The following is a 12592-nucleotide window of genomic DNA, read 5'->3' as shown; positions in this document are numbered from 1 at the left end:
AAGATCTAAAACTCTGCTCCCTCTCCGCAATTGGATCCTCAATCTCCTGACCTGCAATCAACAATGATATGCGACAACATGTCCTCCACAATGATCTTTAACCCACAAGGCTGCAGACTCAGCCCCTTACTAAATTCCTTATACTCTCAGGATTGGGTGGCCAAATTTAGCTCTAACTCCATTTACAAATTTGGTGATGACAGTTGGATCTGAAACAACAATGAGACAGACTACAGGAAGGAAATAGATGGCTTAGTGGCATGGTCTGAAGACAACAAACTCTTCCTCAATGTCAGCAAAATGAAGGAAATGGTCATTGACTTCAGTGGAGGAATGCCCCAGTCTGTATCAATGGTACTGAGGTGGAAGTAATTGAGAGCTTTACGTTCCAAGGAGTAAAGATCACCAACAGTCTATTGTGGTCCATTCATGTCAAGAAAGCATACCAATACCTCTGCTTCCTCAGAAGGCTAAGGAAACTCCACAATGACTCTTGACAATTTTTACAGGTGCATCTTTGAAAGCATCCTATCTGGATGCATCGCAGCTTGATATGGCTACTGCTCTGCCCAAGAATGCAAGAAATTACAGAGAGTTGTGAATGCAGCCCAGACTGTTACACAAATCAGACTTCCTTCCATTGACTCCATCTACACTTTCCACTGGCTCGAGAAAGCAGCTGACATAATTCAAAGTCCTCTCCCACCCCAGTTATATTCTCCTTCACCCTTTTCCATCGGGCAGAAGATGCAAAGGTTTGAAAACAGGTACCAACAGATTTAAGAACAGCTTCTCCCTTGCTGCTATCAGACTTATGCACAGACTTCTCATGCATTAGAGTTAATCTTTCTCTGTACTTTCTCTGTAGCTGTAACACTATATTCTGCATTTTAGCGATTTTGGAGAAGAGCATTCGACAAGGTTCCCTAAGGGAGACTGGTTAGCAAGGTTAGATCTCATGAAATACAGGGAGAACTAGCCATTTGGAGACAGAACTGGCTCAAAGGTAGAAGACAAAAGATAGTGGTGGAGGTTTGTTTTTCAGACTGGAAGCCTGTGACCAATAGAGTGCCACAAGGATCAGTGTTGGGTCCAGTACTTTTCATCATTTATATAAATGATTTGGATATGAACATAGGAGGTATAGTTAATAAGTTTGCAGATCTCACCAAAATTGGAGGTGTAGTGGACAGCAGAGAAGGTTGCCTCACATTACAATGGGATCTTGATCAGGTGGGCCAATGGGCTGAGGAGTGACAAATGAAGTTTAATTTAGATAAATGCAAGGTGCTGCATTTTGGGAAAGCAAATCTCAGCAGGACTTATACACTTAATGATAAGATCCAAGGGAGTATTGCTGAACAAAGAGACCTTGGAGTGCAGGTTCATAGCTCCTTGAAAGTGCAGTCATAGGTAGATAGAAAATTAAGGTGTTTGGGTATGTTTTCCTTCATTGATCAGAGTATTGAGTATGGGAGTTGGGAGGTCATGTTGCAACTATACAGGACGTTGGTTAGGCCACTTTTGGAATGTTGCAAGTAATTCTGGTCTCTTTCCTCTTGGAAAGATATTGTGAAACTTAAAAGGGTTCAGAAAAGATTTACAAGAATGTTGTCAGGGTTGGAGGATTTAAGCTCTAGGGAGAAGCTAATAGGTTGGGGCTGTTTTCCCTTGAACATTGAAGACTGAGGGGTAACCTTATAGAGGTTTATAAAATCATGAGGGACACGAATAGAATAAATAGAGAAAGTCTTTTCCCTGGGGTGAGGGAGTCCAGACTAGAGGGCATAGGTTTAGGGTGAGAGGGGAACAATATAAAAGGGACCTAAGGGGCAACCTTCTCACGCAGAGGGTGGTGCGTGTGTGGAATGAGCTGCCAGAGGAAGTAGTGGAAGCTGGTATAATTGCAACATTTAAAAGGCATCTGGATGGATATATGAATAAGAAGGGTTTACAGGGATATGGGCCAAGTGCTGGCAAATGGTTCTAGATTGTGTTGGAATATCTGGTCAGCATGGACGAGTTGGACTGAAGCGCCTGTTTCCGTCTGTACATCTCTATGACTATGACTCTATTTGTAGCTCATGTTGTGGCTCAGGTTGTAAATTTGCTTGCTGAGCTGGTAGATTTGTTCTCAGACATTTCGTCACCATGCTAGGTTGCATCATCAGTGAGCCTCCGGTGGAGCATTGGTATTCTGTCCCGCTTGCTATTTATCTGTCTCGATTTGTTGTGGTGGGCGATATCATTTCCTGTTCTGTTTCTGAGAGGTTGGTAAATGGGGTCTAAATCTATACGTTTGTTAATGGAGTTCTGGTTTGAATGCTAGGCTTCTCGGAATTCCCGTGCGTGTCTTTGTTTAGCCTGTCCCAGGATGGATGTATCGTCCAGTTGAAGAGCTGTCCCCTTCGTCTGTCTGTATGGATACCAGTGACAGTCATGTCTTTTGGTGGCTTGTTGATGGTCATGTATCCTGTGTCTAGTTTGAGTTGGTCACCGAATATGGAAATGGACTCTCCACTCTGACATATCACCATCTACCCCAAAACTTCATCTACCTATCACATTCCCAGCTACCTGCCCCTTGCCCCACTGCCCCATTGGGTCCCCCCACCTCACATTCGTATTGAAGAATTTATCCTGCTTCTCGAATGCAGCTTGACCGTCTGTGCTTTTCCAGCACCACACCTTTTGACTTTGATCTCCAGTATCTGCTGTCCTCACTTTCTCGCAGCTGTCATTACAGGTATGATGAGGGCCCTATGGGAGGACCCTTCCTATGTGGGCGGGGTCAGTGTCTATGGGTCGGGCCAGGTAGGATGAGGTGTGCCACTACAATGGGGGGCGGGGTTTGTCTCTGTGGGTGTGACCCGTCTCTGTGGGCGGAATCGGTCGCTATGGGTGGGTCCTGTCTCTGTGGGCGGGGCCGGTCACAATGGGTGGGGCCCCTTTGTGGGCGGGGTCTGTCGTTATGGGTGGGTCCTGTCTGTGTAGGTGGGGTCTATCACTATGGGTGGGACCCGTCTCTCTGGGCGGAGTCTGTCACTGTGGGTGGGGCCAGTCACTATGGGTGGGTCGGGCCAGGTAGGACGAGGTGTGCCACTACAATGGGGGGCGGAGTCTGTCACTATGGGTGGGTCCTGTCTCTGTGGGTGGGGTCTGTCACTATGGATTGGACCCGTCTCTGTGGGCGGAATCGGTCACTATGGGTGGGTACTGTCTCTAAGGGCGGGGCCGGTCACAATGGGTGGGGCCCCCTCTGTGGGCGGGGTCTGTCGTTATGGGTGGGTCCTGTCTGTGCAGGTGGGGTCTGTCACTATGGGTGGGACCCGTCTCTCTGGGCGGAGTCTGTCACTATGGGTGGGGCCAGTCACTATGGGTGGGTCCCGTCTCTATGGGCGGGGTCTGTCACCATGGCTGCGGTTAGGGCCCAATGAAAGGACGTTTCGTCTATGGGCGGGGCATAGCACTAAGGGCAGGTCCACGCTCTGTGGGCGGGGCTAGTATCCTTGGGCAGGGCATTCTCCTCAAGGCGGGATTTCGGGCCCTCTCTCTGTAGGTGGGCCTTCGGATCCTGTGGGCGGTGCTGGAGGAGGAGACGATCCGCTTCGATGTGCGCTGCGCCGCTCCAGACCGGGTGGGGATGGAGCTGAGTCGGCTGATCGAACAGATCGAGAGCGAGGATCAAGATTTCGTGCTTGCCGCGCTGCAACTTCATAACACGGAGGTGAGTGTCAACTGAACACCGGGGTCCTGGGACCCTGTCTGCTCGGAGTGGCAATGGAGGTGGGTTACACCGGGGAACTCTCGGACCTCAGCGGCGCCTGGGCCAAGGGCAAAAGCCGAACCCGCTTTACCCGGTAAACAGCAACAGTTGCAACCAACTAAGGCCCGGGATTCACCGTTAAACCCAAACCAGCCAATACCAAAGCTGTGTTCCTGACATTGCCCCGCCCCTCAGGTCAAGCCACGCCCCCGCAGTGTGCCCCCCCTCTCGTTGTGGTCAACCCTTAGAACTCTCTCCAACCCCAGCTGCCCTACCCCCCCCCCCCACACACACACACCACAGAGTAAGCACCTCTGCATCCATGCCATTGCTGCTGGATTCATTGACAGGAGACCCGTCTCTGATCACCTCTCATCTCCTATTCTGGAATTGAGGAGCTGTGGAGCTCCAAGAGTCCTAGTGACTTTGGAGCTATGATCCAGAGCTATGGCTCCAAGTTGATGTGTTGGGCTGCTGCATCTGGCAGTCTTTTTTGAGGCTCATGGGGATTTGCGAGTGCAAGTGTCAGAGCCCTTGCATTGAGTCGTCTGTGGCAATGTGGTGAGGATAGCATGGTGGCTCAGTAGTTAGCAATGATGCATCACAGCACCAGGGACCTGGGTTTGATTCCACACTTTGGCGACTGTGTGGAGTTTACACATTCTCCCTATGTCTGTGTGGCTTCCCTCTGGGTGTTTTAGCTTCCTCCCAAAGATGTGCAGGCTTGATAGGTTAGCCATTGGAAATGCAGGAGTATCGGTTGAGTGATTGGTTTGGGTGGGATGCTCTTCGGAAGAAAGAGGCAACGTTTTTATGCAGAGGGCGTTTTGAGTCTGTAATGAACTTCCTGAGAAAGTGGTGGATGCGAGTACATTTACAGTATTTAAAAGACATTTGAATGGATACATGAATAGGAAAGGTTTGGCGGGATATGGGCCAGGAGCAGGCAGGTGGGACTCGTTTACTTTGGGATTATGTTCGGTATGGACTGGTTGGACTGAAGGTCTGTTTCTGTGCTGTATGACTTTATGTCTATTTGTTGGACTAGATGAGCCGAATGGTCTGCTTCCACATTGTAGGGATTTTTTGTGATTCTAGGAGTGTGTTGGTTGGATGACTGGGGCTCCGGAAAACGACTATCTTACAAAGGAAGTTGGTATACCGGGCTCTGTGAATGTGTTTTTCAGGGGTTTGTGATGGGGTTGCCTAGGATGCTGAGAGCTGGAATTTCTCGAAGGGTGTGGTCGGTGTTTTGAGAAAAGTTGTTTGGTAGACTGGTTTTCTGGGGTTTTGAAGGCCCCATTACTTGATGAAGAGACTTAGGAACTGAACGTTAGAGCTGGGTTGTGTCAAATCTCTAGTTGAAATTTGTGGGCGGCTTGGGGAAGGGGGTAGAATTGCTGATTGCTGCAGCCCATATACAGACAGAGTGACTATGCTAAACCTGCATTCTGGTTTTCTGATTTGTATTTCAAACTTGCAGCCACTCACTTAGTTATTCAGTATATGAGCTTCAATCAATGGTGACATTTCACTTTCTATTAAACTTCCAACACAAAACAGGATAACAGCTGCACAAACAATAGGAAAATGCATTTCTGTTTAGTTCGGCTGTTGGTGGAAGAAGGGAGGAGTGAGATAAGTGTAGTGGTAGAAGTGGATGTGCGGAGACTTTGGTGAAAATTGGAATTGGGATGTCGAGTGTTGGGAGAGGGTTTGGGATGGAGATTGGGGATTGTGGATGTAGAGAGATCACAATGGAGGCTCTGTCCAAGAAGTCAGTGTTCAGATAACCTTCTGGCAGTTTGTAAAATTGCATCCAATGTACTTGGTAATTCAGAAAAATAATGACTATGAAAATGCATTTACTCATAAAAATGGAACTGGAACACTAATGTCACCTACCCTAATAACTCCAGCAGCTTGATATCAATTTTCATTTGATAATGCTCCCTTGGGGATTTTACCATCTAAGGATGTCATATTGAAAATAGTTGATTCTTGGTTGTGGGAGCTGAATTCTGTTTAGGCCCTTGGGTTTCAAATGCTTTCTGGAGGTTTGAAGTTCAGAGCTGGAACCATGCTAGTTCCCCAGAGACTTTGGATGTAATTCCCTCCAGTGCATGAAGTGCTGCAACCTGTGCTGTTATGAAGAAATTTTCTGTCATTCTCGGCTGTAAATTTACATTACACCAATCCGGCTGAATCTAATGAACTCGGTATTAGGTGTTTGAGTGCTGGCCTGCTGCGAAGAGAGTCAGGACATGACTGTAATTATAATCAAGAAACTGCATCAAATCCTGGACTTACACACTCTTAAAATGGGCAAGATGGAAATAAAAGAGCATCACAAGAGTAGGTATGACAACATATTAGTTGTTTATTATGCTAAGAAAATGTAGTGAACTGTGTTCAATCCTGTGAACTGGTTCTGAATCTTTAAATCCATTAACATTTTTAAAATTTACTGTTTAGATTGACATGTCAATTGAAACACTGACACTTATTATCCAATCCTAGCTGTCCTGATAAGTTGATAGAGAACTGACAGTTTGAACTGACTTGCTAAGTCACTTCAAAGACCAGAAATGAGTCACCTACCAGATGTAGGTCTGAACTCTCATAAGACCTGACTAGGCAAGAAAGGCAGGTTTCCTTTTAAAGGACATGACTGAATCGAATGTATTTTTATAATAAACCAACTTCATCGTCACCTTTACTGTAATCGGTGTGTTTTGTGATGGCGAGAGTTGTGATTGATGCAGTTTATCCTTATAAATCTACATTCTGTGTGGTCCAGTCTACATTTCACTATTGAATTGTAGTGTTTTAATATTATAACATGTTTACATAATATGCTGATAAAAGATGTATAACATACTTGATAGTTTGTGAATCAGATCAACAGCAATTAGATAATGTGGCAAATGGAACTATCTTCTCAGCTGTACGTACAATTCTATTTCCAACAACAGTTTCAATAATTTGAAATTATGCTAGGAAAATGTAGTGATCAATAATTTCATAGAAACAACTAAAAGGAATTGTTTTTGCTTTGTTACAATTTCTATTTCTTATTCTTCTCTTTCAGAATTCTCAACGTTTTCTATTTGATGTGGAGGATAGAGAACTAAGACAGGTAAGATGTAGAGAGAAGTGACAGCAGGGGGGCAAGAGGATGGAGGAGGCTGAAACACAGGGATCCTGAGAAACTGATGAATACAGAGGGAGCAAAGAAATGAGGGGTCACATTGGGTGGAGAAGTTTGCACTGTAAGGTGACAGGATTGCAGACACAGTTTAGGAAAAGAATGCTTGAATAATTGCAAGGCTCATGCAGTGTTATTGAGAAAATGAACAGATTTTATTGAAGTTAATAATCCACAGGATCCAAAAGCAAATTAAAGATAAACACAAACAGCTTCTACCCTAAGGCTTCACCATGGTTGATACATTATTATTTGAGAAACCTTTCATTGCAGAACTCTGTTAGGTGAGTTTGTTCTCTTTAGAACAAACAACAACGAGGTTTAAAATCTGGTTAAAACCGAGTAATTTTCACATAATGTTGTATTTTTTTCCAGATAAATTTCTGCTCATGTCCCTCTGAACCAGTGGTTGTGGATGTAGAGAGGTCACAATGGAGGCTTTGTCCAAGAACCCAGTAGTTGAGCATCTTGGCAATTTGTAATTGCATCCAATATATTTGGTAATTCCAGAAAAGTAATGACCAAGAAAAAGTTTTAAGTTTGAACTGGTACACTGATGTCCTTAGTCTGTGAAACATTTTTGCATGGCGGCGGGTGGGACACGTTTCAACTTTTTTAGTCCTGAGATGGGGGTGGGAGGGGACACAACAGTAAACATGAAATTCATGAAAAAAGTCCAAAAGCTATAATTTTAATGAGTAATTAGTAATAACAAGCATTAAAAAGTGCCAAGCAGGAAAGCTCAGTAATTACATTTTTTTTTTCCCTTTTGGTTAAGAAGCAGAGCTAGAGAGAGAAAAATAATCAGTCCCTATTTATGATCACCAGGAAAGGGGGTGACGACTGGAGCTGAACAATTTGAGTTAGGTTTTTTTTTAAACTAACATCTACCTCAGGTCATCTTTGGTAGGCATAAGGGAAGACTGCAGATGCTGGAAATCAAAGTCTAGATTAGAGTGGTGCTGGAAAAGCACAGCCTGTCAGGCAGCATCCGAGGAGCAGGAAAATCTACGTTTCAGGCATGAAGGGCTTTCGCCCGAAATGTTGATTTTCCTGCTCCTCGGATGCTGCCTGACAGGCTGTGCTTTTCCAGCACCACTCTGATCTCATCTTTGGTAGGGCATATTCTGAGTTAGCCTTGCCAGAAGTCATGGGAAAGTGGGGATTGAAGCTGAGTTGACTTTCAGCTTGGAGTTTTAGCCTCTCAGAGCCTGCTTCCCACCCTCCTTTCCTCCATCTCTGTCTCCTCTTACCCTCTCCTATACACATCCCTCTTCCTATTTTTCTCTCTACTTTATCTCTCTCTCTTCCTCACCCTTTTTTCCTTCTCCATAACACTTCTGTCCCCACTCTTTCTCCTTTTGCTCTGCCTGACTTACCTTACACTGTAAACTTGAAGAAAAGGTACATGGTACTTTGTGCTCCAAACAATTACCAATCCCTGCCTTCCTATGGCAGCCAGGAGCTGTTCCTGCCCACCTCCAGCTTACCTTTCAATGGTAACAGTGTGGACCTGAACTTGCTGTCCCTGACCAGTCAAGAGAAGCTGCTTAAGTTGGTCAGGTCTCCTGCACTTCTACTCTGGTCTGACTGCCATGGCCGTCTGGAATACCCCAGCCAAAATCTATCATTATATGGCTGAAAACATTTCTCAATTGGAGGTGTAGAGGACAACAAAGGAGGTTATCTTAGAGGTACAACAGGATCCTGATCAGATGGACTGAGGAGTGGCCGATGAAGTTTAATTTAGATAAATGCAAGGTGCTGCATTTTGGACAGGCAAATCAGGGCAGACTTAATGGTAAGGTGCTGGGGAGTGTTGCTGATCAAAGAGACTTTGGAGTGCAGGTTTATAGTTCCTTGAAAGTGGAGTAGCAGGTGGACAGAGTAGTGAAGAAGGCGTTTGGTATGCTTGCATTTATTAGTCAGTGCATTGAGTACAGCGGTTGGGAGGTCATGCTGTTACTGTACAGGATATTTGTTTGGCCACTTTTGGAATATTGTGTGCAATTCTGGTCTCCTTCCGATAGGAAGGATGTTGTGAAACTTGAAAGGGTTCAGAAGACATTTATGAAGATGTTGCCAGGGTTGGAGGGTTTGAGTTATAGGTAGAAGCTGAATAGACTGGAGCATCAGAGGCTGAGGGGTGACCTTTTAGAGATTTATAATATCATGAGGGGCATGAATACGGTAAAGAGTCAAGGTCTTTTCCCAGGGGTGGGCGAGTCCAGAACTATAAGGTTTAGGTTTAAGGTGAGAGGGGAAAGATAGAGAAGGGACCTAAGGGGCAACCTTTTCATGCAGAGAATGATGCATGTATAGAATGAGCTGCCAGAGAAAATGGTGGAGACTGGTATGATGGCAATAGTTAAAAGACATCAGGATGGATATATGAATAGGAAAGGTTCAGTGGGATATGGGCCAAATGCTGGCAAATGGGACTAACTTTATGTAGGATATCTGGTTGACATGGACAAGTTGGATCAGAATGTCTGTTTCTGTGCAGTATCTCTCTGACTCTGTGAACAGCAAGGTAGGTTGGCAGAACTCCATGTGCCCCAACCTATCCCTGAACAACTGCTTCACAGATGAAGATGATCCAGGTGAGAGGCCCCATCCTTTCCTCTCCTCTCCTCCTGTGAAATACTGCTGATGCCAAAGATCTGAAATGAAAGCAAAATGCCCCCTATATTGAGAGCCAGCCATCAAACTCACCACCATAGCTTTTGAGGCCTTGGACTGCTCACTGTTCCGACAGTCACAGACTGGATCTCTCCCATGTTTGCTGCTGATAAACTCGCTGTAAGCTTGCAGCAGCACACATGGGAGAGAAAGGACTTCGGACTGGGGGAGCAGGTCCTTGCAAAATCTATGAATGATTGTAAATTATAGCAGATATTGTATTGTATGAAATGTTCCATGTTGGGCTACTCTAAACTGTTAATTTTCAGATTTTGAAGTGAATTTCTGTTCCCTTTAAAAAGTGGTGAGATTAAGTTGAAGAAGTTAAAGATTTGTTTTGCCAGTCTGTTTATTGTTAGTGTTGGTTACATGATCAGAGAAAGTGGCTTCAAGGAGGACGTCATATAGGGAATGTGAGTATAAGGAAGAACATCATGGTTGGAGAACACTTGTTAATTGTCAGTTTAACTGAAAACCTTAATTCAACTACTTTACACTATCAAGAATTCTCATGGGATCCTTCCACAGCTATATTAACATTTGTTGTTTATAAGTAGAACATCCTGGACATCAGTAATGATTTCAATTAGTGTTGCAATGATGCAAATCTCCTTGATACATCATTATGACTTTCTTTCCAAAACATGTTCACTAAGCCAAGTGGGAGGCGGAACTGGAAAATTTACAAACAGGAAAAAATGGCCAGATAGTTGCTTGTCTTGAAGATAGTTGTTAACTGCAAGAAGGTAGCAATGGTTTGGTTGAGTGTCTGGAAAAGGAGCAAATAGAACTCATTCTGGAACAGTGTAAGGTAGTACATATGGAGAGGGCAAACAAAGCTAGGAAACACAATAAACACGTGGATAGCAAATGGGATAGAGAAAGTGAGAATTTGCATGTCCACAAATTCCTGAAGGTGAAAAGACAGGTAGATCAGGTGGTAAAGGCATAGAACTTTCCATTATTGGTTGAAGTATTGAATACCAGAGCAGGGATGTAATGCTGGAACTATATGACTCTGATTAAGCCACAGCTAGAGTTTTGTGTACAGTTCTGGTCACCATATTACACGTCGGACATAATTGCTCTGAAGAGAGTACGAAGGAGGTGTAGAAGAATGTTTCCATTTTCCAAGAATACAGCCATGCGGAAATATTGTGTGGGCTAATGTTGAGACACAGCTTTAAGATGATCAGCAGAAATATTAGATGTGAGCAAAGACTCTGAGTGCTTGAACTTCACTGGCCAGTTTGGTACTTGAGGCAGAAACCTTCAGCTTATTTAAAAGGAACCTGGATCTGCATCCGAAATACTCTAACCGTAAAGGCTACAGATCAAATACTGGTAAATGAGATTAGAATGGACAGCTGCTTTATTCAGTTCAAAGATCATCCTTCAAGTAATGTTAATTAAATAAACCTGTAGATGGTGAAATTTGAATTCAATAAAAATCTGGAAGAGTCCAATGCTGGCTGTAAAACCATTGTTAGAAAAATCCCTCTGGTTCACTAATGTCCTTTAGGGAAGGAAACACTGTCCTTACTGGTCTGGCCAACATGTGACTCCAGACGTACAACAATGTGATTGACTCTTAACTGCCCTCTGGGTAATTAGGAATGGGTGAGAAATGCTGCCCTGACTAGCGATGCCCTCATCCTGTGAATTAATTTTTAAAAATGTGATTTAGTGAAGGGAGAGGCTTTTTGATGGACTTATGTTTCACATTTAAAAAGGAGGAACAATTACAAAGTAATCAAATAATTGTCACAATAAGTGGCTGCAAACAGTTCCAGATCTCCACATAATCTCCAGCCCCTTCCACTGTCATCCCATATCCTCAACGCCAGCCACTTTTTCCTCAAACACTCATACTCTACAAAAAAAAATAAAGAACTGCAGATGCTGGATGTCAGAAACAAAAACAGAAATTGCTGGTACAATTCAGCAGGCCTAGCAGCATCTGTGGAGAAAAAGCAGAGATAACATTTTGGGTCCAGTGACAATTCTTCAGAAGACATTCTACTTCTTCCTACACCTTGATCCACTGATTTTCCATCTTCCCAATCCCTCAAACCAGCCAACCCAATCCGATCTCACTCCAATTCACCAATCCTCCCCAACCTCAATTCACAATCTTTTCAGTTCCACACTACATCTACAATTCCACCAGCACACACCTTCCTGAATCCATTGATGTACCCTGTCTCCAATCCCTCAACTCCCAACAATCCTCACCCACCTCATTTCCTCAATCTGACTGACTCACGTTTTCCTCAATCTCTCAACCCTACCGTTGCATTTCCTCCCCAATTCCACAAGCCTGCTAACCTAACTTTCCCTATTCCTTCAACACAACCAAAGCACCCTGTTCCCAATCCCTCAACCCCACCAATGCGTGCTCTCCCCTGTCCTTCAATATCACTTACACCATCTCTCTGAATCAACCAACCCACACTATTCATCATACCTCATCGTAGACTCATCCTCTTCCCAGTCCTTTGACCACACCAAGCCATGCTTTTCCCAGTCCCTCAACCCGATTAACCCACATCTTCCATAATTTCTCAGTCCTAATGACCCCTGCTCCACAACTTCTTAATACCACTGGCCCACTCATTCTCTTCACAGTCCTCAAATCCCACTCACCCAACCCTCCCCACCAATTGCACCTTCCCCACCAATCCAATCTCTTTCCATCGACTGATCTTCTTTTCAATCCCACAAAGTTAACACTGTCCCAAATCCTTCAATCTCCCTAATTCACTTCTGACCCAAACATTCCGATCTTGCCAATCCACCCTCTGTCCAACAGGTGACTTTGTACTTGTGGTTTCCAAAATCCTCCATCACCTGGGCTTCTCATCAACTGGTTTCTGAGTCTGCATTGACCCATTGATGCAGGTTGATTGGTAGTATTTAGCAATAACTTCAGTATC

At 44.4% G+C, this 12592-nt stretch overlaps 1 protein-coding gene across 1 annotated transcript in view; it reads left to right on the top strand.

The window, feature by feature from the left end:
- The first annotated feature begins 3557 nt into the window (after positions 1–3557).
- ric8a (RIC8 guanine nucleotide exchange factor A) overlaps positions 3558–12592 on the top strand; it is a 34015-nt gene continuing 24980 nt past the window's right edge. Inside the window, exons 1-2 of the mRNA XM_060838975.1 lie at positions 3558–3727; positions 6858–6905. Coding sequence (XP_060694958.1) covers positions 3644–3727; positions 6858–6905 — 132 coding nt within the window. The 5' untranslated portion in view covers positions 3558–3643. The remainder of the gene's footprint in view (positions 3728–6857; positions 6906–12592) is intronic.

The sequence above is a fragment of the Hemiscyllium ocellatum genome, chromosome 18 (genome assembly GCF_020745735.1).
Source record: "Hemiscyllium ocellatum isolate sHemOce1 chromosome 18, sHemOce1.pat.X.cur, whole genome shotgun sequence".
NCBI classification, from domain to species: Eukaryota; Metazoa; Chordata; class Chondrichthyes; order Orectolobiformes; family Hemiscylliidae; genus Hemiscyllium; species Hemiscyllium ocellatum.
This window is presented reverse-complemented; position numbering and strand designations above follow the sequence as displayed.